Source organism: Arachis ipaensis, chromosome B07 (assembly GCF_000816755.2).
Source record: "Arachis ipaensis cultivar K30076 chromosome B07, Araip1.1, whole genome shotgun sequence".
Lineage (NCBI taxonomy): Eukaryota > Viridiplantae > Streptophyta > Magnoliopsida > Fabales > Fabaceae > Arachis > Arachis ipaensis.
This window is the reverse complement of record NC_029791.2, coordinates 3,996,779-4,021,241: the sequence shown is the minus strand read 5'-3', so window position 1 is coordinate 4,021,241 and position 24,463 is coordinate 3,996,779. Positions and strand designations below refer to the sequence as shown.

The 24,463-nt window shown below is 39.5% G+C and overlaps 2 protein-coding genes across 4 annotated transcripts in view; both read left to right on the top strand.

The window, feature by feature from the left end:
- Positions 1 to 2,967, top strand: part of LOC107608775 — a gene marked incomplete in the record, with an annotated part of 3,463 nt that extends 496 nt beyond the window's left edge. The window contains 3 exon segments of the mRNA XM_016310508.2: positions 1 to 218; positions 1,459 to 2,100; positions 2,565 to 2,967. Coding sequence (XP_016165994.1) covers positions 1 to 218; positions 1,459 to 2,100; positions 2,565 to 2,720 — 1,016 coding nt within the window.
- Positions 1 to 24,463, top strand: part of LOC107609547 — a 65,325-nt gene that overhangs the window by 34,191 nt on the left and 6,671 nt on the right. The window lies entirely within an intron of this gene.

Genomic DNA, 24,463 nt, shown 5'->3' with positions numbered 1-24,463 from the left:
AATCCGTGGTCTTGAAAGGCCTTCTTGATTCGGTTGGCAGCAACGGTGGTGTGATCCCGTTGACTAACGTCTCCGGCGATGTTCTCTCAGAGGTCATCCTCTTCTTGCAGAAGAAACGTGATTTCCAAGAGATCGTCGACAAAATTGCCGCCAACTACAAGGGCTGGTCCACGGCCTTCATCAACCGGAACCGTCCCATTCTCCGCGAATTGCATCAGGTCACTTCTCTTCCCTTCGCATTCATTACGTTTCATTTAAAGGCAAGACAAAAACAGTATAGAACTAACCGAATTTGTTCCGTTTCCAATTAATAGAGGAAATATAGAGAGTGTTAGGGTAGTATTAGAGATATAATTATTAGTATTACTTTTTTCCATCAGCTTAAGTTTTTTGGATGAGTGTTTCATGACATGGTATAGAACTCTAGATCCGAAAGGTCAAGCGTTCTTGGGATAGTATGGGTGAGTTTAAGTCATATTGGGTCAAATAAATAGCTTATTATACACATTCAAAAACAAAAAAAAGTGTTTGAAAATTTTATAATTATTAATTTTATAATAGGAATCAATTTTTTATTTAATAATAAAAAAAAAATCTTTGACCCTGCGGACCGGCCCGTCCCACCCCGCCCCACTCCGCCAAAATCCGCCAATTTGGCGGTGCGGGTTGTGAAAATGTGTATTAGGTGTGTATATATGTAAATTGGAGCTTGATTGTAAACATTGGAATCTTGGTGGAGCTTTGGATGTCATTGCTTTGGATTCTTGGGGCTGAGTTTGAACCTTTTGGTGGTGTCTTTGGGTTATACCAGGAAATCAGCCAATGTATAGTTTAGGTTTCTCATATTTAATATATAATGTCTTGTGAAAATTTAGGCTAGATGACGTTAGGATAGGTGTGAATGCATGAGTATGTTGGATGCTTAGTACCTCAGATGATAATTGTTGATATAAATTGTGTAATTGTTTTAGTGGTTGATGTTGGAGATAAAAATGGAATGTTAAATGATGACTTAATGATAGTTGATAAGGTGATGAGAATGAGTATGTATATGTGATGAATTATTGATGATTTTGTTGGTTTCGGTAAGTAATTTATGTTAGAGATTGGTTTAAAATTGAGGTATGATTTAGTTGTGGTAGGATGTGGGGATGTGACTCTTTGATATGGCATGTTTTGTATCCGATAGTTATTCTGAATAGTATGGATGATGTTTATTTTTTAACTCATATTGAGCCAAATAAATAGCTCATTATACACATTGTACAAATATTCTATTGGCTATAGAATAGTTGTACAATTTTAAGGGATTGGATAGTCGAATAAAACTCAATCTAGTCATCAAAATTCGATTAACCCAATTTTAAGGGATTAAATATGGTCAATTGAAGTTTGAGCGATCATAATGTGTAACGATTTCAGTTTGAGGGACTAAATTGAGTCAATCGTGTTTGGTAGGCTGCGGAAGATCTTCAGATCCCGAGCTTATTGGCTATGACAACTCAGGAGCTAGAGCGCCATGGTGGCTGCCACACCAACGAGTATTCGTTCAGCCAAATGTTCCATTATTTCACTGGTGTGGACAACAACCGTAGCAGAGAGATTCTAGAGGAATTGGACCGCGCTAAGTTATTAGGAGGCAGTGTTGTTGCCTGTAAAGGCTTTAGGGACTGGTTCACTCAAACAGGAGATTTTGGCAAGAGTCGTCTCGAGGAATTCCAGGCTCTCATGATGTCCACTGACTTTAGGAATATCTGCCTTTCTCTTTACTGTGGTGACTACCGTCATCAAGAATTGAACCATGTTTCCCTTACAAGTTCTGATGGAAAGGTCTTAGAGATGTTTGTGCCTGTTGCCGTTAATCAATCGCTGTTCTTGAGAAAGCTTGTTGGATACAATGGGAATTCTGAGAACATCAATGTGAGCTGCACTGGCCATGTTCTCTCTCAGGTCATCGACTTCTGTCAGAAGACATATGATTTCCTTGAGATACATGATTTCCACCCTATCGGGGAGGGCCTTCTGATTGTGGACCATTTCCAAGGCTGGATGACAGAATTCCTCAAGCGTAACCGATGCATTCTCCCACATTTGGATACAGTGAGTTCACTTGACTTGAGTCATGTATCTATCTAGTCATGGTCAGATGCATTTGATTATTGTTCTTGATGTTAACTGCTACATAAATTTTTGGAAAATATTCACACTAAATGCGATACATGTGAGGTGAATCTTAGAAGTTAGAACCTAAGTCCTTAATAGCAAAACTCACTTCATCTCACTTGAATTTATGTGATATTTCTTGTTTTGCACTCTTGAAGTAAGTTAGATACTAATAGTTATCACATGTATACAAATAACACATCTTGGTGCATTTATGTTGTAATGTGGGAGTCATAGGAGTATCAAAATTGCTAAAAAAATTTACTCTGCGTTTGCAAATTCCAAGGGACCTCCCAAGTTTTGTGTTATGTTGATCAAAGTTGGTTTGGGAGCAAAGTTTTCTTTGCTAGTTAGTGCTTTGCTAATAGTTAATGCAATGCTGTGTGGATGTGGATGTGTAGGTTGCGGACTTTCTCAACATACCAAGCCTCTTGGTTGTGACAACTGAGGAAGTGGCAGACCTGGCGGCAAGGATCCTTGACAAGACATCGATTTGGTGTGAGAAATTATCATTTTCGCGAATGCTCTCATCCCTTTATGTTAGAGTCACAGAGTAGGCTTGGCCATCAAGTCGGAAATTGGTTTGCTAGCTGTTGTTAATCAAAGGAATTGTTGATTGCTCGTTCACCATTTTTATGTTAGCTTTCTTGGTGAACTTCAGTTTGTTTCCTATTTGAAGGTTGTAGAAACAATTGATGATGAACCCATTTGGATATTGCTCTGCTATGGAGCATTACTCTCTAAACCGTTATGTATAAGTATATGATTTTGATGGAACTTAGTTGATTTTTGCATTGGTTAGTTCTTTCCTGACTATAATGATTTCTTTCAAATGTAAAATGGTGTTGCTCATCGGGTTTGAAATAGACAAGTCTCCATTCCCTCTAAAGATGTGAATGATGGGTGCTATCCCTTTCATGGTCATTCAGACATTCACAGCGACATCAATGTTTGTGAGGTGTATGGTGATCGTATTTAGCAAAAGCAACTGAAGAATGAGACGGATAGTTATACACTTATACGTGTATTATACACAAATGGTCTTAATAATTAATGTGTGTTTCTTTTTTTTTTTTTTATCAAAGATATAGAGACTCGAACCCGCAACCTCTTAATTGAGTATAGGGAGACTATGTCACTTGAGTTATTGCTTCTTAGCAATTAATGTGTGTTTCTAACTGATTAAAAGTATTTTCCTTAAATAATCTCTAGAGTCTAAAGTAACACTAAGCAACTTAATTAGGATTCTAAAACTGGATAAAGATATGTAATTTCTTTTTGTGACTAGATATAATAATTGGTTAGAACAGTGTAAATAATTTTCCTTATATGAATTGTGTTTTAAAACTAATATTATAACCAATGTATAATGTATTTACATTGATATTCTTTAATAGAATTTGATATGGAGCATGAAGGACGAGTTATAGTTTATGCAATATTTCAAAGAATTTAATTTTGATGTATTGTCAGTGTAAAACTCTTTTACACGTGTATTATGTTAGAATATAATTAGTATTATTTAGTATATCTGAATATTTATTATAGGATATTACGTTTTTTATTATTTCAATTCTCTTAGCACCTATAAATACCCTTCTATATTGTATCATTCTACACAACTTGAATATACACAAACCTTTTTTTTTCAGTTTACTCTCTTGTTTCTAACAATATTTATTATTACGATTCTCTTAATACCTATAAATACCCTTTTATATTGTATCATTCTAGACAACTTGAATACACTTAATAATACACAAATTCTTTCTCCAGTTTAGTCTCTTGTTTCTAACATGGTATCATAGCCATGGTATCCTCCTTGAAGATTTGTACTTTTTTTTAATGTCATACCCTTGTCTCTTGTCACTCCTTTGATACTTTCTCACCTCACTAACTAGCTTGTTCTCTCTATCTTGTGTTTTTTCGGGTTGAATGATCAAATACCATTGTCATCCGCTGCTTACCTATTTTCATGAAGAAATCATATAGTTTTCGCTCTCTTTCGGCAGTTCCTCGGCAGTTTCGTCTGCATCCTGTCGTGGCAATTTCATCTGTGTTCTCTCGTGACAGTTCCGTCTCCATCTGCGTTCTCTCGTGGCAATTCCATCTGTGTTCTCTCGTGACAGTTCCGTCTGCGTTCTCTCGTGGTAGTTCTGTTTGCGTTCTCTCGCGACAGTTCCGTTTGCGTTTCGTTTGTGTTTCCTTGAAGCAGTTCCGTCTGCGTTTCTTTGTGCCAGTTCCGTACGTCTTTATTATTTCGATTCTCTTAGCACCTATAAATGCCCTTCTATATTGTATCATTCCAGACAACTTGAACACACTCAATAATACACAAATTTTTTCTCCAGTTTAGTCACTTGTTTCTAACATGGTATCAGAGCCATGGTATCCTCCTTGAGGAGGATATGTTGTTTTTCTTCTGTTAAAATTATCGTATTTTTCATACTTTTTTTCCGTGCCATTTTTTCCCTTCCTTTTTGTCACTTCTTTAATGTTTTTTCACCTTACCGACTAGCATATTCTCTTCGTCTTGTGTCTTTCTGAGTCGAATAATCAAACACCAATGTCATCCGCTGTTTTCCGAAGAAATCATATAATTTTTGCTATCTTTTAGCAGTTTCGTCTGCTTTTCTTGTGGTAGTTTTGTCTGCGTTTCCTTGTGGCAGTTTTGTCTGCGTTTTCTTGTGGCAGTTCCGTGTTTCTTTGCGGCAGTTCCGTCTGCGCTTCCTTCCAGCAGTTTCGTCTACACCCGTTTTATCAGTTTATGCAGTTTTTTTCTCTATATGTCGTTGTTTTAAATAAGTTTCAAACTCAAGTTGTTACTTGAGTTTGAAGGGAGATGTTAGAATATAATTAGGATCAATTAGCATTATTTAGTATATCTAAATATTTATTATAGGATATTACGTCTTTATTATTTCGATTTTCTTAACACTATAAATACCCTTCTATATTGTATCAACACACTCAATAATACACAAATTCTTTCTCCAATTTAGTCTCTTGTTTCTAACATATCCAATCACATAATGTTACATTAACAAAAATTACTATAGTTGTAATTGCACGACTATGTGATATTTTATAGGATTTACACCGTCAGTAAAATATTTTATACTGTCAGTGCATGAAAATTAAACTTTATTTCAAATTCAAATTTTATTATTAGTACATACAATATTTTTCTAAAAAATAGTTTCGTATAATATCATTTTATTTTTAACTATTTCAGTATTTCTCTATTGACGTGAAGTTTATTTTTCATACAATAATAAAAAAAAATTTGAGCTAAAAATAACATTCGAATTGAAATGTGAGGGACAGAATAAATCTGAGTGTTGACGGTTTTTTCCTTAAGAAGTAATTGAAAAAACTGGTGACTGGTGAGACCTGAGAGAGTGAGAGCTAGTATTAGTAACTAGTAAACAGAGAAAAGGCAGAACTAAACCCTAATCAAAATCCTCATTTTTCATTCTTCAGCCATCAGAACGTACATATATCAAAGTAGATAAGGGACTAATTTAAATTTTTAAATTTTTAGGAGGTAGATCGGATAAATAGTCAAAAACCAAAAAAAATATTTACTCTTATTATTATGTCTTTAGTAAATATTTTTTTAACCACGAATATTAATAATTCAAAACCGCGGTTTATATAAAAAAATAGGACAACGCTATAATTTGATTCAATTTAGAGAATTGTATGTGGTTCGTCCGAACACTAGGGAGGCCGAGTTTAAGCGTTTCCGAGTAAGTCGCCAACAAAGAGGAAGAGCTTTACGTCGGTCAAGATCAAACACCGCGGCGAGAATACCTGCATAAGATATTCCGACGCTCAAGTCAGTAATGATTTTCAGTGAATGAGTTTCAAGTAAAGAGTAGAAGATTGAGAGTGATAGAACCTGAACCTAACCGAGAATATTAGCTCGGTTTTATAGGAGTTATTTTTACCCGTTAGTGGATAAGTCCTAGCTTGTAGGTTGGTTACATTATTTTGTTTTGGTGCTTTAAACTAGTTGAGCACGTTTCCTATTTTTTAGCTGGGAGGTGCTGTTCCGGTTCTGCTCTCGTGCCAAGCTTTTCGGGCGATTGATACGGGACCGAGTTTATTGACTCACGTACCGAACTTTTTGTGCAACCGAAGATAAGAGTGACGTATCAGTATCATTACACATTTAACTTTTTATTTAAGTAAAAAATTCATTAAAAATAATCTAAAATGTCACTTTCCAACTTAGATTTTTCGAAATCTGAAATTCAGTGGCAAATAAGATTTAAAGAATTTCCTAGACATTTATTATCTGCTGGAATAAGTGTGTTGCATCATAGTTGAAGAGCTGTTATTCAGTTATTTGACAATTTATGTTTGTAAGATCAGGTAATAATGTTATTAACAATTCATAGTTGCATCAGAGTTAAGCCCCACTTTGGTCCCTGAGATTGACGAGTTGCACCGATTTAGTCCTCCAGATCCCAATTGCACCAAATTAGTCCTCCAGATTCGAAAAAATGCACCACGTTAGTCCTTTCCCTATTTTCCGTCACCGGAGGTCTGACGCCGTTAGTGACTTGGCAAATATTGCCACGCTGGACACGGTGGAAACGGCGTCGTTTGTAGATTGGCGCTAAAATCCCCCTTTGAGCGACGTCGTTTCTATGCAAAGGAAAACAAAACGTTGGCCTCTCCCTCGTTGTTCTTCACTCTTCGTCTTCAACCCCTCCATGACTGACACAGAGGAAAAACGTCTCTCCTCCGTTAGTCACTGAAATCAGGAACGACTAAGCAATAGGATTCCGGAGACTGCTTGATCGCAAGAAAACATTGAACAGTTGTGTGAGGAGGGACTTTGCTGCAACAAGGAGCTTCTGTTCCGTCACCGAGGTTAGTGAAGAATTTAAAAATATTTTTTTTCAAATTTTAGGGAATGCGTTGATGGTTGTTGATCATAGTTTATTGCTTTGTAAGTTATTTTTCCATAAAGTTTGTAGTGGAATTTGGGCTAGGGTTTTATTTGGATGTTGTCTGCAACTGTTTTTTTGGGGTTTGTCTTCATGCTCTGTTCTGATGGTGGATAAATTTGTTTTATTTTGATATATGTTTCTATAATGTATGAATGTAGTTGATGAAAAGTATGTTAAAGGGATCATTGTGTGGAACTGTTTCTGAAAAGAAATTTTTGTTAATCATGCAGATGGATGTGCACTTAGATATAATGTTCCACCATGGGGGAAAATTTCAAAAAGATGAAAAAGGGATGACTATATATTCTCCTGATAAGAAGGCATGCGTTGGGGACATTGATGTAAATACTTTAGATGTTTTTTGGGTGAGAAATTATTATAAGGAACTAGGATATGATAGGATAGGAGAATGTTGGTGGCATGTGCCTGGGAGGAGTTTAGAAGTTGGGTTAAGAGCTCTGAATTGTGATGATGAGCTGAGAGAGATGTGTTTCATGGGTGAAAAGAATGAGGGGCTGGTTGATGTTTACTTTGAGCATGCAGTTTCAACACCAGAAATTCTTGAGGGAAATGAGATTGTGGAGTATGTTGAGGGTGACCATGATGATTTGAGAAAGCCTAGTGATGAAGATGACCATGAACCCCTACAAGATGAAACCCCAAACCCAGCTAATAAACCCACTACCCCTGCTGATGAGACTCCATTCACCAAGAGCACTGAACCAATGCATAATACCTCACCACCCAAGACCATAGAACCAACAGATCCTGGTGCTAGTAACCCAACAACCCAAAACAGTAATCCTACTACCACACCCAACTCTAATCCTAGCCAAGCTACTACTGCAGAGCATGTTACAACTACTCCTCCAGTTCCCCCAAAACTGAAACCCAATTCAAATGTCAACCCAAATCAAAAAGCCAATACTACCTCATCACAGAAGGCCACTGCCAACCCGAAGAATGCCTCTAAGCCCAAGTCCAAGCCCAACAAAAATTCTGTGTCTAAGCCCAACCCAAAGGCAAAGCCCAAAATCAGAGCTAAAGCCTATTGCACAAGGTCTACTTCACAAGTGAGGACTAGGAAGCAACATGAGAAGAAAAAAGAAGTGCTGAGGTTGTCTTCTTCTGAAGATGAACACACCACAGAGGACAGTTCATATGATCCTGGGAGAGATGATAGCTCAACTGATGATGATGTTGTTAAAAAATGTGAGACCAAGAGGAGAGAGCCTGGCTCGAAGCATGCACCTGCTGAGGGACTAGCAAAGTCTAAGAGGAAGTTTCTTAACGATGATGACGCATTGGTTGTGGATGATGAGGAGTGTGATGTGGACTTGAGTTTCTTAGAAGTGCCTGTGACCGGAGATGAAAATCTGGACAACTCATATGATCCTGGAGCAGAGTCTGATGGTGCCAACTCTTGGCACTCCGAGGAAATGAAGACTCCTCCTCCTTCGGATGAAGAATTTTTTGAAGAAGAGCCAGATGATGTATTCCCAGTATTTAGAGATGGTATTCGATTCGGTGATTTAAAACTTGAGGTGGGGATGAAATTTAATACAAAGTGGGAGTTCAGAGAGGCAGTGAGAGAGTTTACAATTCAAGAAGGTAGGAGGATTCAGTTTATTAAGAACGATGCTGTGAGATGCAGGGCTGTTTGTAAAGTTGAGGATTGCAAGTGGGTGGTATATGCATCACGAGACCACGAGGAGACATGTTGGCAGATAAAAACCTTGAATGACGACCACACTTGTGCTAGAGAGGCCTCCAACCGAGCTGCAAATAGGAATTGGTTGACTAGCAAGTTAGTGAAGAAGGTTAGGAAATATCCTAACTTCAGACAATGTGAGGCAGCTGTATACTTCAAGTCCAAGTGTGATCTTGTGCTGAATAGGAATTCAATTTCTAGAGCCTTGGCAGACGCTAGAGCTGTGGTGTATGGGGATGAGAAGGCCCAGTATGCAATGGTAAGGGACTATGGAGAAACTCTATTGAAGTGTAATCCGGGGTCAACAGTTAGAATAGGAACCATCCCCCAACCAGATGAAAATGTGATCTTTCAGAGGATGTATGTATGTCTTAGTGGGTGCAAGAATGGTTTTAAGGCTGGGTGCAGGCGACTGATTGGTTTAGATGGTGCGTTCCTTAAAACTCAAACTGGAGGCCAGATTCTATCCGTTGTGGGTCAGGACGCAAATCATCACATCTATGTTATAGCATGGGCAATTGTGGATGTCGAGAACATGGAGAACTGGAGGTGGTTTCTGGAGCTACTCCATGAGGACCTTGGAGACTATAAAGAAAACAAATGGTGCTTCATGAACGACATGCAGAAGGTAAATATAAATGGCTATTGTTTGCCCTTTCCTAGTAGGTTGTTGTATTAGAATTGGTATAGCCTATTGCTAGTTAATGTAAGTACCTTGATCTGAATTGTATTACTGTGAACTGAATGCCTTTACTGCTTGTGCATAGTATGCTGTGAACTGAATTGTATGATGTAAACTTAGTTGTATAAAGCTATGAACTGAATGTTGTTACTGTTGTATACTGTTTGAGTTTTATGTGAACTATGCTCCTAGGGACTATTATGTATCACGACTTATAACTCAGGAACTATTATGTATCACGATTTGTAAGTCAGGGACTATTATGTATCATGATTTGTAAGTTAGGGACTATTATATATCACGATGTGTAACTCAGGGACTATTATGTATCACGAATTGTTTCTGTTTCACATGCAGGGCCTGCTGTCTGCAGTCCAGGAGGTCATGCCTCATGTCCACCATAGGTTCTGCGTGTGGCACTTATGGAGAAATTTTAACAAGCAGTGGAAGGATTTAGAGTTAAAGGGTTTACTTTGGGAATGCGCACGATCAACAACTTATCAAGATTTCTCTGACAATATGAAGAAGATTAAAAAAATTAATGAAGATGCGTGGAGTTACCTGAACAAGTGGCCTATGGAGTCCTGGACAAAGTCAGCATTTAGTCATGCTCCTAAACTGGATAATATCTGCAATAACGCTTGCGAGGTCTTTAATGCAAGAATTAAGGAAGCAAGGGCCAAGCCAATCATCACGCTACTTGAGGAGGTCAGAATGTTTGTTTTGAGAACAATCGCTAAAAACAAAGTTAAGTTAGCCAAGCATGTAGGAAAGCTACCACCAGTGGTTCAAAGTAGGTTGGACAAGATCAGGAAGGAGTCTAAAAGTTGGATGCCAATCTGGACAGGGGATGATGACTATGAGAAGTTTGAAGTTCATGGTCATCCAACTAACATGGTAGTGGATTTGGGCAAGCGACTCTGCACATGTCAATTTTGGATGCTAACAGGTAATTACATACTTCTTTATTAACCAAGAGAACTGTGTTAAATACTTTAATGACACATTACTTTGTTAATTCCTTCAGGAATGTCCTGTGTGCATGCGTGTGCAGCCCTCTTTTTACTTTCTTCTAATACACTTCCACCCTGAATACAGAAACACAAACTCATCTTCAAGCTTTAACTACCAACATAAAACCCACAACAAAAACTACAAACAAAGCCAAACCTAAAATGTACATTTTTTGGGTTCTAATTTCAGCTTCTATCTTCCTAATTCTCCAAGCCAAATCCACCCTAACTTGGTCACCATCCACAGTAGACATTACCCTTCCTCTCAGGTCTTCTTCTCCAATGTCAGCCCAGACAAACAAACCACACCACCTCTTACCATTAACATTGTAGTTAGGGCACCCAAAGAATGGCTTGTTAGGGTTAGCCTCTGTTGTGGACCACCGAAGAACAGGGCGGCACCCACACCCACACCACTGTGGAACAACCGACCCTCTACTTCGACTGGAACTCCTACTGTTGGACCGCATGGAACTCTGGCTCCCACTTGCAATCATGCTGGTAAACTTGGAAGGGAGCAGGAGACGAAGAACCAGAGAGAAACGGGTAGAAGAAGAAGATGATGGGGTGACATGGTGAACTTAGGTTTTAAAAGGGGGATAAGGACTAAATTGGAGCAATTCAAACTTTAGGCCATGTCATACAACCGTTACTGTGTCCAGCGTGGTAATATTTGCCAAGTCACTAACGGCGTCAGACCTCCGGTGACGGAAAATAGGGAAAGGACTAACGTGGTGCATTTTTTCGAATCTGGGGGACTAATTTGGTGCAATCTGGATCTGGAGGACTAAATCAGTCAACTCGTCAATCTCAGGGACCAAAGTGGGGCTTAACTCAGTTGCATCATATTGGGTCCCTATTTGTTATTTCATATTATTTATTTATTTACTTTGTGTCCGGTGTGAAATCAAGTGCAAACTTTTTCGTTCTGATTGGCTGGTTTATCAGATTTTTTTATTCTTCAGTAGGGTTGGAAGTGAGTCAAGTCAGCTCATAAACCAATTTGAGTTTGACTCGTTAATAGCTCGATAAGCTAAACTCGTGAGCTGGTGAGCCAAACTTGACCTTAGAATTGAGCTCATAAATTAAATGAGCCGAACTTGAGCTTGGATGAGCTCGACTCATTAACTCGTAAACTGGTTCAATTCGAGCTCATCAACTCGTAAACTGGTTCAATTACACACACACACACATATATACACATTTAATCTATACTTTTAATATTATATATATACATATGAAATAATAATATATTATTATTATATATTAATGATCTTAATTATTTAAATTTTTATATTTATTTTTTACATATAATTTTGATGAATATGTAAGTTATAATTTATTGATATAGAATTATAGATTATGTATTTATGTTTCTATTATTTGAGCCAGCTCGTGAGTTCTCGGTGAGTCGAGCTTGAGCTTAAGAAATAGACTCGATTGTTAATAAGTCGAGCTATGAGCCAAGCTCAATTTTTGTGAACCAAGCTTAAGTTTGGTCTAGCTCATCTCAACTCGGCTCACTTCCGATCCTACTCTTCTGAAATCAAGTTTTCTATGTTTTCTTACTCTTTTGTTTTAGACATATTTTTTTACGAGGTAATTTTCAAAATGGTTTTTAAAATTGGTAAAAACGTATGATGTGAAGTTGATAGTGATTTAACGACTTGTAGCTGGCTAATTTTTTTTATATTGTTTAAATATATGTATAATACATTGTTATTGAAGATTAGGTGTTTTTTTTTATATGGTGTTTTATTTAAATCGGACGGTCTGATTTATTTGAAAAAAAAAGTAAACTACAAATCGGAGAGTCCGATTTGTTTGGTAAAAAAAAACTACAAATCGCATGGTCCGTTTTGTATTTTTTATTTTTTTTATTTTTTGAAATAAAAACGGACGGTCCGATTTTAACATTAAAATTTTTTTTATATTCGAAATTACAAATCGAAGGCACCAATTTGTAGCTCCCGTAACAAAGTTAAACACTTCTCTTCTCACATCATTGGAAAATACACTCTTCTCTCGCACACACGAAAAACAAAAAGTGACTTGTAGCTATCACGTTTACACAAAGGCAAATTCTCTAGTATAGACATACACAAATATCCATACCTATAGATTCTGATGTGTATGGAGAAGGGAGTGACGCGTGGAACAAATACTTCTACAGTTCTGCTCTACATGAGGGCTCGCATTCCGAAAAGCCTGACAGCACAGTGACCCAAACAGGAGAGATCAGGTGTTGTTGGAGGTTTACGTTAAGATCAATGTGTGGTTAATGAGTTTGGTGATTATGATTTGAGAATGATTTTTGGTAAATGGGCTGAAGTTATTTGGGCTCATTTAGGGCTGTTCATTCTTTGTGTTACATACTAATTGGACGAAAGAAAAAAAACCATATTGTATGAACTATTGATCCAAAATAAAGAGGTGGATACTACAATGAAGATGGCAAATATATCTTCTTATAAATATGCTTTGGTTAAAAGTGTAGTTTATTTATTTAGCCACACTTTAAACAAAAATAATACTTTTATAAATATCAAAATCTAACCATATAATCTATCATTCAAGGATCAAAAAAATATATTCACATAAAGACAATTATAAAATTTTCATTGTAATATTTAAACAAAGAAAGACATAAACCATTACAAAATAAAGGAGAAGGAAATGACACACTGACACAGTATTGTAAGAAGATACAATCTCCTTCACCATAAGGACTAGAATGTTTTACTAATTTATATTATAATAATATTTTTTATTTTTGAATCGGTGACAGTTATTTTATTCTTCTAAAAAAAAGAAATAATAATTAACACGGTACAAAAATATGTAATTTTTTATTTAACATATATTATATGATTAGTAAAAAATATAAAAAATAATTAAAATTTAAGATATTAATAAAAAAATAATATTATTAATATATTATGTTAACAATAAAACTTATGTTAACAAAAAATAAACAGCCTAAATGAGCCCAAATAACTTCAGCCCATTTATCAAAAATCATTCTCAAATCATAATCAGTTAATCACTAAACTCACATTAACCACTCATTGATCTTAATGTAAACCTCCAACAACACCTGATTTCTTCTGCTGTGCTGCCAGACTTTTCGAAATGCGGGCTATCATGTAGAGCAAGACTGCACAGCATTTATTCCACGCGTCACTCCTTTCTCCATACACATCAGAATCCATAGGTATGGATGTTTGTGTATATCCACACTAGAGAATTTGCCTTGCACAAAAACATATAAGTTTTTACTCAAAGTTTTCACCGTATTTCCAATCGGTCTTTAAGTTTTTAAAATGACCAAATAAAATATTACCCACACACGGGTATCTTTTCTTCATTGTTATTTTTTGTTTTTTAAGTGGTTTTTTTTTGCTATTCACACAGAGAACGAAACAGCAAGTTTCCTATGCTGTGTCCGGTGTGAAATCAATCTATTGATTGGCTGGTTTACCAGGTTTTCTTACTAGGGTGGAAGACCAACACGGAAAGGGACCACCTGCGAAAATCACGCCATGGCGTGGCGTAAGTCAACACACTTTACTGTAAAACATCCTTCTAAAGGAAATTAATAAATATAAAAAAAGTTCAGGAGGACAATAGAAAGAGAATGAGAACAATCAACAACGTGAACGACAGAATAAAAAAGAAAATTAAAATCAAAGAAAGCAATCGGGATTCTGCAGCGCGGATGCTTGTCAAGCCTTTAGCGATTGGTTCATTTTCTCTCGTCTACCCAGTAAACCAGGGTTTTTGGAGATCTGTTTTAAGCCGGACGAGTATAGTCGGCTCCGCAAGGATTATGAGCTTGCGAAAGCTCATTTTTACACTCTTGCGAAGGATGGCGGATTCAGTGTGATCTGCTGCTCTCTCCACGATTGGTACAAAAGGGGTAAAAAAAGCTCGTACAACGATTTAATAAGATGGACGGCGGATCTAAAACTTGTGGGGATCGATAAGAGCCTTACGACCGAATCTGGGGTTTTGAAGGGACACGCTGATGCTATTGAAGAAGGTTTGGTGGTTGACGGCGATGGAGTGATCCCCGTGCCTAATGTCTCCAGCTATGTCCTCTCTCAGGTCATCCTCTTCTTGGAGAAGAAACAACATTTCCAGGAGACCCACGACAAAGCTGCCGCCCACTACGAGGCCTGGTCCACCGCCTTTTTCAACCGGAACAGCCACGTTCTCCCCGATTTTTGGAGGAATATAGAACTATGTTAATAGTGTGTATCTATATAATATGTGTCAGTGTGTTGTATGAGTGTATAATGCATGGGTGTAATGTCTAGGATTAAAAGTTGTCCAATCTACTTGACCAAAAAAGAAAGAAATAAGTGACTCTTTGTAGAGAATCATTCCGATAAAAATGTATAAAACTTTTTTTTTTAAAATTGATTCGTCCTGGTTCTGGGGGCCGAGCTTAGCGACTCCGAGCAAGCGTCCATCGGAGAGGAAGAGCTATACGTCGGCCTGGAACGAACACCACGGCAGGAATACCTGCAAAAGATACTTCGACGCTCAAGTTAGTGATAATCTCGAAAGTGAGAGTAATAAAGTAAAAAGTGAAGACTGAGAATGAAACCTGAGACCTAACCGAGGATATTAGCTCGGTTTTATAGGAGTTGTTTTTATCCGTTAGTGGATAAGTCCTAGTTTGTAGGTTGGTTATGATATTCAGTTTTGGTGATTAAGTTTGTTTGAGCACGTTTCCTATTTCTTCCAATAGGTGAGGCCGTGTATGTTTGATTTCGCGCCGAGCTTATCGGGCAGTTCATATAAGGCTGATCTTATATGCTCACGTGCCGAGCTTTTAGGGCGGCCGAGGATAAGGGTGACGTATCATAGCCCCAAGCTTGCCGTAATCCTCGGTCGCTGAGGTGTCGTATATGTTCCTTGTAGCCCCCAAGCTCGCCGTAGTTGGGTGAGTTGGTTTTTAAACGTTTTTCGTAGCATTTAATGCTTACTCTGTTTTTCGCGCCTTAATGAATGATTGATTTAATTGTGCTGCGCGTTCCAAGGAACCCCTGGCCGTTTGATTTGCAGAGTGCTGATCGTGGGTTTTTTAATGGTTTCGATTTAAAGGGTAACGCTTCACTTCTAACTGTTTTATATTCTGTAATAAACAAGGTTGCTTCCCTTAGTTTTGTGTTTTGGGAACTTCTGCATTTTCGAGAAAAAATGAGCAAGAAAGGTGAGTGCTGATCCGAGTCTTTGTTCCTTTCCTCCTGTCTCGATTTTATTTTTCTATGCCTTGTTTCATGGAAGAGGGAAATTCTGGTGTGGGTGAGGGTGATATGAATGGTTGGGTTGATTCAAGGGTTAAGGAATATGTGTCTCAATTTTGTGATAAAGAGTCAGTTGATATGTTAGGCTCCAATGTCTGGGTTAGGCGTGGTAGTGGAGTAAGGATAGAAATACTTCCCTGCGATGCTGGTGACCGGGTTTTCCATTGTCGTGATGACTGGGCTTACTTCTATATGTACAGTTGTCTGTTTACTGAGTTGGGGGTTAGGGTTCCATTTTCCGATTTTGAGTGCAGTGTTCTTTATTGATTAAACTGTGCGCCTAGTCAACTTCACCCTAATTTCTGGGGGTTTGTGAGAGCTTTTGAAGTGTTGATGGAATTTCTTGAGCAACCGCCCTCTCTTCGGTTGTTCTTTTCCTTATTTCAAGCAAAGGGGGTTGATCGGGGTGTTTGGATTAACCTAAGTAGTTATCCTCGTCGTGCGATTTTTGGCCTTTACAAGTCCTCTTTTAAAGACTTTAAAACTATGTATGTTAAAGTGAGGAGTGTGCCCGAGGAGTTTCCGTTCTACTTGAATGAATATCTCGTTGAGAGGTTCCCTTTATTTTGGTGTTCTGAGCCTATGCAAGCTTTAGATGCGGATGATAGGTCGGTTAATGATCAACTTATGATGGAATTTTTGTTTGAAAAATTGGGCCCAAAGGGATTGTTATTCGTGTCGGAGTTGTTGAAATGGGATACAGATAGGGTGGCTGTTCTGAAGTATTTAGGTAAATTAATCGTTTTTTATTCGTTGTTGTTTTCTCCTCGCTTGTTCTCACTCTTTTTGTTTTCTGAATAGGTGAGAAGGCGCCGACGATCACTACTGCTGGTCTGAAGTTATTCTTTAGTCAGCGAAAAAAGGCTGAAAAGGAGGGTTCGACTACCAATGTTGAGAAGGACTTTGTTGTTTATCCTGATCCTGCCTTTAAGGCCAAGCGAAAGAGAGGTCGTGTGAAAGAGAGAGTTGCTGAGGCTTTCTTGGAGAAAGGAGAGTCTTCCATGGAGCTCCGAAAGGTGGAGTCGGCTTATGAGTCTCAGAAGAAGTTACATGGTTATTCGGAGGATGTACATAGTCGGTCTCTATGGGGTAAGTTATACCCTTTTTCTGTTATGGCGGATGAACTTTGCTGCTTTCCGGATGATATGAAGATGATTGAGGATATCGGACACGTGGGAGTGAGTCGGTTTCTGCAGGTAAGTGTTGTAATTCCTATTTTTGTATGTTCGTGCTGTGTTGCTGTTTTGATATGCTTTTTCTTGTCTTAGGTGATTGGTGCGCGTATCGTGGCTGTTGGGCGTGCTCAAGAGCTCGCCCTTGAGAAGGAAAATAAGTCTGCTTTAGATGTCGCCGAGCTGTCTTTGGCTTTGGAGGAGAAGGAGAAGACCATCACAGAGTTGTCTTCTGAGCTGGCTGAGGAGAAACGTCTTCGGCTTTCTTCTGCAGAGGAGGTAAAGACTACTAAGGTTGAAAATGACCGCTTGGGGTCAAGGGTTAAGGAGTTGCAGGCCGAAGTCTATGAGGCTTTTGCACAGGGATTTGAACGTGCCGCTTCTCAAGTGCGGGTACTGTTTCCTGAGTCGGACGTGGATAAGCTTGACGCGACCAAGGTGGTTGTGGGTGGGCAGCTTGTGGAAGATGAGGCTGTCGTTGTTGATGAAGGCGAGGGATCCAGTATTGGTGACAAAATTGAGTAGGCTTTTAGTTAAATTTGTAAGCTTTGTATGTAGTGTTGTGGTTCTTTAGAACTTCCTTGTTTTGTTTTTTTGTTGGATAATTCGAAGTACTGTTATTGGTGATGATATTTTGGATTCCGGGCATATAGCTCGGCTTAATGATGACTTATTTTATAAAATCTGATATTTTGGATATGATTGTCTATTGGAAACAATCGTATGTATGTATTGAAGATGGCCGAAGCCATTTCTCTGTTTGAACGAACTTGTTAAAAAATGAGAGCGGGTGCTCTAACGTAGTACTTTGTGGTTTTGAATGGAAGCGCTTAAGATTTTGCTTTGAGTAACTTGATGATAGTTTTTGGTTGTACTTTTTCGAGTATAATGCTCGGCATGCGCATGTGGATTTCCGAGTATGAAGCTCGGATTAATTTTGAATATGTATTGTTAAAAAATGTAGTAGTTGTTAAGATAAAAATTGATTCGATTTATAAGGTACATTGGTGTGGTGACTTGTGGCGTCCGGCCTCGTTAAAATCCTCTCCAAGTAAAACCCATGCGATTTGGGAAAAAACCTTCAGAAGGGAAAAAGAGTACCATCATTCGCTATTATACAGACTATGACTGATATTCCCTCAGAGAGGAGACGTTCCATGTCCCTGGAAGTTGATCTCCTTTAAGGGTTTCTAGTTTGTAAGCCCCCTTTCCGAGATTTTGAAGAACTCGGAAGGGTCCTTCCCAATTTGCTGCTAATTTGCCATGTGCTGGAGGTTTCCGAGCTTCTTCTGTTCGTCTGAGCACGAGGTCTCCCTTGTTGAAAGACCTGTGAACTACTCTTTGTTGTGTCTTCGCTCTAGGTATTGTTTTCTGGCCCGCTGCTTTATGGCGGAAATGTCTCTTTCTTCTTCTACAAGGTCCAACTCGGCTGTCCGAGCTTGTAGATTATTTGATTGATCATAGAGCTCGGTCCTTAATGTTGGGACGCTGACCTCTACTGGGATGAGTGCTTCCGCGCCATATACTAGCTTGAAAGGAGTTTCTCCTGTCGCAGATTGAATGCTGGTATTGTAACTCCATAGAGTTTCTGGAACAAGGTCGGCCCACTCTCCTTTAGCTTCGCCGAGCTTTTTCTTTAACCCCTGCAAGATAACTCTGTTAGCTTATTCAACTTGTCCGTTAGTTTGTGGGTGCTCTACGGAGCTAAAGTGATGTTTGATGTTAAAATTTGTTAGAAAAGCAGCGAGATTATGATCGATAAATTGTCTTCCGTTATCCGAGATTATCTCTCTGGGGATACCGTATCTACATATGATATTTTTCCATAGAAAATATCGCACTTTTTCTGCTGTTATACGTGCTAGTGGTTGTGCTTCTATCCACTTAGAGAAATAGTCTATTGACACTAAGAGAAACTTTACCTGGCCTGGCGCTTTTGGGAAAGGTCCGAGGATATCCAATCCCCACCTATCAAAAGGCCAGCTTACCTCTATGGTATGGAGCTCCTCGGCCGGGGTTTCTGGGAGGGTGGCGTGTTTTTGACAATTATCACATGCTTTGACTTTTAGGATGCAGTCCCGCTTTATCGTCGGCCAATAATATCCTATTCGCAGAATCTTTGCCGCTAATGCTCGGCCACCGATATGGTTGCCACAGACTCCTTCGTGTGTCTCAGCCATGACATCCTCGGCCTCCTCTTTGCTGATGCATTTTAGGAGTGGCTGGGAGTGTCCTCGTCTATACAGAGTGTTTCCGAGCTTTGTATAGAAACTTGCTCTTCTTCAAAAAAGCGGTAAGTTCGGTTCATCATCTGGTACCGTCCTTATGGTGATGTAATTGAGGAAAGGTGTTCTCCAGTCTGGTTCCTGCATGATGCTTAAGATTGTGTCCTACTCAAAACTTGGTTTGTTGAGTGTTAGTTGTGACAAGGTCGGCGTGTTTTCCGTTTGTCTTGTTGTGGCTAACTTGGATAACACGTCGGCTCTGGTGTTTTGTTCTCGGTTTACATGAATAATATCAAATTTACTGAACTTTGAGATGAGATCCTTCGTTATGAGCGAATATTTCTCTAACAAAGGATCCTTTACCTGGAATTCGCCCTTTACCTGGTGCACCACTAATGAAGAGTCACAGTAAACTGTTACTCGAGGTATTTTCAGTTCTTGGGCGAGCTTAAGTCCGGCGAGCAAAGCTTCGTACTCCACCTGATTGTTGCTTGCGTTGAATCGGAATTGTAGTGCTTGTTCAGCTATAACTTTGTCTCCTTCCTTCAGCAATATCCCTGCTCCGCTGCCTTCTCTGTTTGATGCTCCATCCACATGTATACTCCAATTGATCTCTGTGTTTGGCGCGTCGTTAGTCATTTCTGATATAAAGTCGGCTAGCACCTGTGATTTCAGTGTCTTTCTTGGCTCATATTGAATGTCAAACTCGGAGAGTTCGATTGACCATTTTGTCAGTCTTCCGGCTAGCTCGGGTCTGGTTAATATCTGTCTTAACAGTTGGTCCGTTCGTACTATGATTGTGTGGCTCTGAAAGTAATGTCGCAACCGTCTTGCTATGGTGATTAATGCTAGTGCCAATTGCTCTATCTTCGGGTACCTTGTTTCTGTTGGTTGCAGTACCCTACTGATGAAGTATACTGGGTTTTGCTTTCTTTCTGTCTCTGTTACTAATACCGAGCTTATAGCATGGTTAGATACTGATAGATATAAACACAATGGTTTACCTGTCTCTGGTTTTTGGAGAATTGGTGGTGATGTCAGGAGCTGTTTTAGCTCGGTAAAGGAGTTCTCACATTCGTCTGTCCATGTGAACTTCCTGCCCTTAGAGAATGTCTGGAAAAAATGATAAGATCGGTTTGCCACTGCGGGTAGAAAACGCGATAAGGCATCTATTCTCCTTGCTAGTTGCTGGACTTCTTTTACTGTCTTTGGGCTTGTCATGTTCAGCACAGCTTTGCATTTTTCTGGGTTGGCTTCGATGCCTTGCGATGTTAGCATGAATCCGAGGAACTTCCCTCCTTGTACTCCAAACTCACATTTGTCCGGATTGAGTCTCATGTTATATGCTCGGATTTGTTTGAAAATTTCTACTAAGTCGTCACAGTGTGATCCCTGCATATGAGTTTTTGCTACCATATCGTCTACATAGACCTCCATATTGCGGCCTATCTGCTGTTGGAATACTTTGTCCATTAGCCTTTGATATGTCGCTCCTGCGTTCTTTAAGCCAAAGGGCATTACCTTGTAACAAAAGTTTCCATGTTCTGTTATAAAGGCTGTTTTGCTTTGGTCTTCTGGATGCATTAGAATATGGTTATAGCCAGAGTATGCATCCATAAAACTCAAAGCTTTGAAACCAGAGGCGTTATCAACTAATTTATCAATGCAAGGCAATGGATATGCATCTTTAGGACAAGCTTTATTTAAGTTCGTAAAGTCGACGCACATGCGCCATTTATCTGAGCTTTTTCTTACCATTACCACGTTGGACAACCATGTGGTGAAGCGAATTTCTCTGATGAAACCTGCGTTGAGGAGCTTCTGAGTTTCTTCGAGTGCTGCTCGCTTTTTCTCCTCTCCGAGGTTCCTTTTCTTCTGTGCAACTGGTCGGACTGTTTTATCAATTGCTAACTTGTGGCAAATGACCTCTGGGTTTATTCCGGGCATATCATCTGGAGTCCACGCGAAGAGGTCGGCGTTCTTGCGTAGTATGTGTATAAGTCTTGCGCGGTCTTCTCCCTCTAATGCTTCTCCGATGTATGTGCATTGTTTGTCATCTACTGTTAGTATTATTTGTTGAAGGTTATCCATTGGCCGAGGTCTTTCGCCGAGGTCTTCTCTCGGATCGAGATCGGCTAACATTGTAGTTTCGGCCGAGCTATGTATGGCTTGGACTTGAGGCCGAGCTGTTTCCCTTGGACGTGCTTGCTTTAGGCAGGCATTGTAGCACTGCCGAGCTTCATGGTGATCAGCGTACACCGTAGCAATCCTGTTCTCCTGCACTGGAAACTTGACACACGGATGTAATGTGGACACCACCGCTTTGAATATATTCAAGGCGGGCCTCCCGATTATAATATTATAAGGGCTATAATAGTCTACTATTAGGTACTGAATATCAAGTGATTTTGACATAGGGATTTCTCCCATTGTAGTCTTCAGCCATATATGTCCCATGATGGGGACTCTTTCCTCGGAGAAGCCAATTAGTTCTCTCGAGGAAGGTTGTATCATTTTTTCTGATAATTGCATCTTTTTAAAGGTAGAATAAAATAAGACATCAGCGCTACTACCTGGATCCAGCAGTGTTTTTCTTACCAACAGCTCTCCGGCTTGGATGGAGATCACCACTGGGTCGTCAAGATTTGGGCTAGCCGATCTAAAATCTGATTGATTGAAGGATATCGTGACATCTGGGTCCTCATTCTTTTTTGGCTGTAGAGTTCCTTCGATCGCTAGCATCGCTCTGTAACTTCGTTTTCTGGCCGAGCTTGTTTCACCACCGCCTACGTATCCTCCTGATATGTGGTTGATGATGCCTCTTGGTGGATCAGAGGTGGTCTGTTCCTTTTTGTTTTTATCTGTCATTGCCCGTTTGTTTTCTTCCCTGTCTGAGCTTACCCTTCTGGCTTTCTGGCTCTCGACGTATTTGTCGAGAAGACCTTGTCGCGCCAGTCTTTCTAGGAGGTCTTTTGCGACAATGCAGTCGTCTGTGGTGTGGCCGAACTTTGGATGGAAGGCGCAGTGCTTGCTCCTATCCACAAACCTTTGGTCTTGGTAGTTGCCTGCCCGAGCTGGTGGCTTCACGATTTTGGCATTTAAGATCTCCTTTATGATGTTCTCTCGCTTGGTATTGAACCTTGTGTATGTGTTGTACTTTGGTGTGAGCTTGAAAGGCTTCTTTGTATCCCTGTTGCCTGGTGATCGGAATGTCTTGTCCTCTTCCCTCCTTTGTGGTTGTCTGTCCGGCCTTTGGGCCTCGCGGAGCTCTTCAATCTCCATTTGACCCGCAGCCCTTTCCCGGAACTCCTCCAGTGTTTTTGGTTTTGTTATTGCGATGGTTTCGCGGAATTTACCTGGTCGAAGGCCGGCCTTGAGGGCATGGAGGTGGACATCCGGATCTAAGTCTTGGATCTCCATCATGGCCTCAAAAAATCTGGTCATATAGTTTTTTAAGCTCTCATGTTGGCCTTGCTTGATCGTGCCCAGGTAGTCTGATCCATGGATATAAATTCTTGATGCAGCGAAATAGTCAATAAAGGATCTTGCCAGCTCTTCGAAGGAGGAAATAGAACCTGCAGACAATTTAGAAAACCACAGTAATGCAGCGCCGTCAAGATAAGTGGGGAAAGCTCGGCACAGCACCGGCTCATTGTTAGCGCCGTTAAAGAACATCATTGATTGAAACTTTTTTATATGAGCTCGAGGGTCACCAAACCCCTTGTACGGTTCCAGCGCTGTAGGTAATACAAAGTTTTTCGGCATCTGGAACTTAGTGATCTCGTCAGAAAAAGGGTTCTCGAGGGTGAACTTCTCCTTTGGTGGAGTGATGTTCAGGGGATCTGCATTGCCCTGCACCGAGATCTTAGAGCTTTCTCCTTCGTGCTTTCCATTGGATAGTTCAGCTATCCTCCGCACCTCCGCTTGGAGCTCAGCGATTTGTGCTAGAAGCTCTGCCTGTGTGGGCTGGGGGTTCCCATTGTCAGCCATGTCCGAGGATAGGAAATCCTGCAAAATAAGGTAAGATACTAAATAAAATAGATGGTGAGGTCAGATGTATTCCGGCCCCACGGTGGGCGCCATGTGATTCGTCCTGGTTCTGGGGGCCGAGTTTAGCGACTCCGAGCAAGCGTCCGTCGGAGAGGACGAGCTATACGTCGGCCTGGAACGAACACCACGGCGGGAATACCTGCAAAAGATACTCCGACGCTCAAGTTAGTGATAATCTCGAAAGTGAGAGTAATAAAGTAAAAAGTGAAGACTGAGAATGGAACCTGAGACCTAACCGAGGATATTAGCTCGGTTTTATAGGAGTTGTTTTTATCCGTTAGTGGATAAGTCCTAGTTTGTAGGTTGGTTATGATATTCAGTTTTGGTGATTAAGTTTGTTTGAGCACGTTTCTTATTTCTTCGAATAGGTGAGGCCGTGTATGTTTGATTTCGCGCCAAGTTTATCGGGCAGTTCGTATAAGGCTGATCTTATATGCTCACGTGCCGAGCTTTTAGGGCGGCCGAGGATAAGGGTGACGTATCAAAAATATTTTTTAATAATTAAAATTTAATACATAAAATCGATTAAATCGTGTTATTTTTATCAAAATTAGATTAAACATATATAATCGATTAAATACTGGTCAAATTTTAACAAGTACCGGCTTAAACTTTCTATACTATGGGGTTTCTAAATTAATATGGGCTTAGTTGGTATAACCCGCTCAATCCCCAACAGAACCAAGTCACCTACAACAACTTCATGTCCACATTCATCTCTTTTGTCCTTTTTTTTTTTGCTGCTTCTAGAAATTCTATTATTATGATTACTTTAACAATTAACATGGTCCTCCAATTGAGGAAGTTGGTGACTTGGTCAATTTGACTATGTAGGTTCGAGAATCTAGTGAATTTCCACCACTTGCCCCCACTTCATTGGACTTGTTATGTTCCGCCCGGAGGGGGGGAGGAGCTAGATAAGATATTTGTAGCGGGCTAACTTTGTTTCTTTAGAATTATTATTGAGGTTGATTGAAAATACGAGTAAAAGAAAAGTTCATGTTAAGTTGATTAGTTAAGTACATAATTCTAAATTCTTTGACAAAAGGAGTTGTCTTTTTTTTTTTTTTCTGGAAAGAAAATAAACGACAACAAAAAAAAAGAAGAAAGAGTTGCCTCTAATAATTTGTAGTGATATACCTCCTTTATTTTTTGTGTGCTAGTGCTA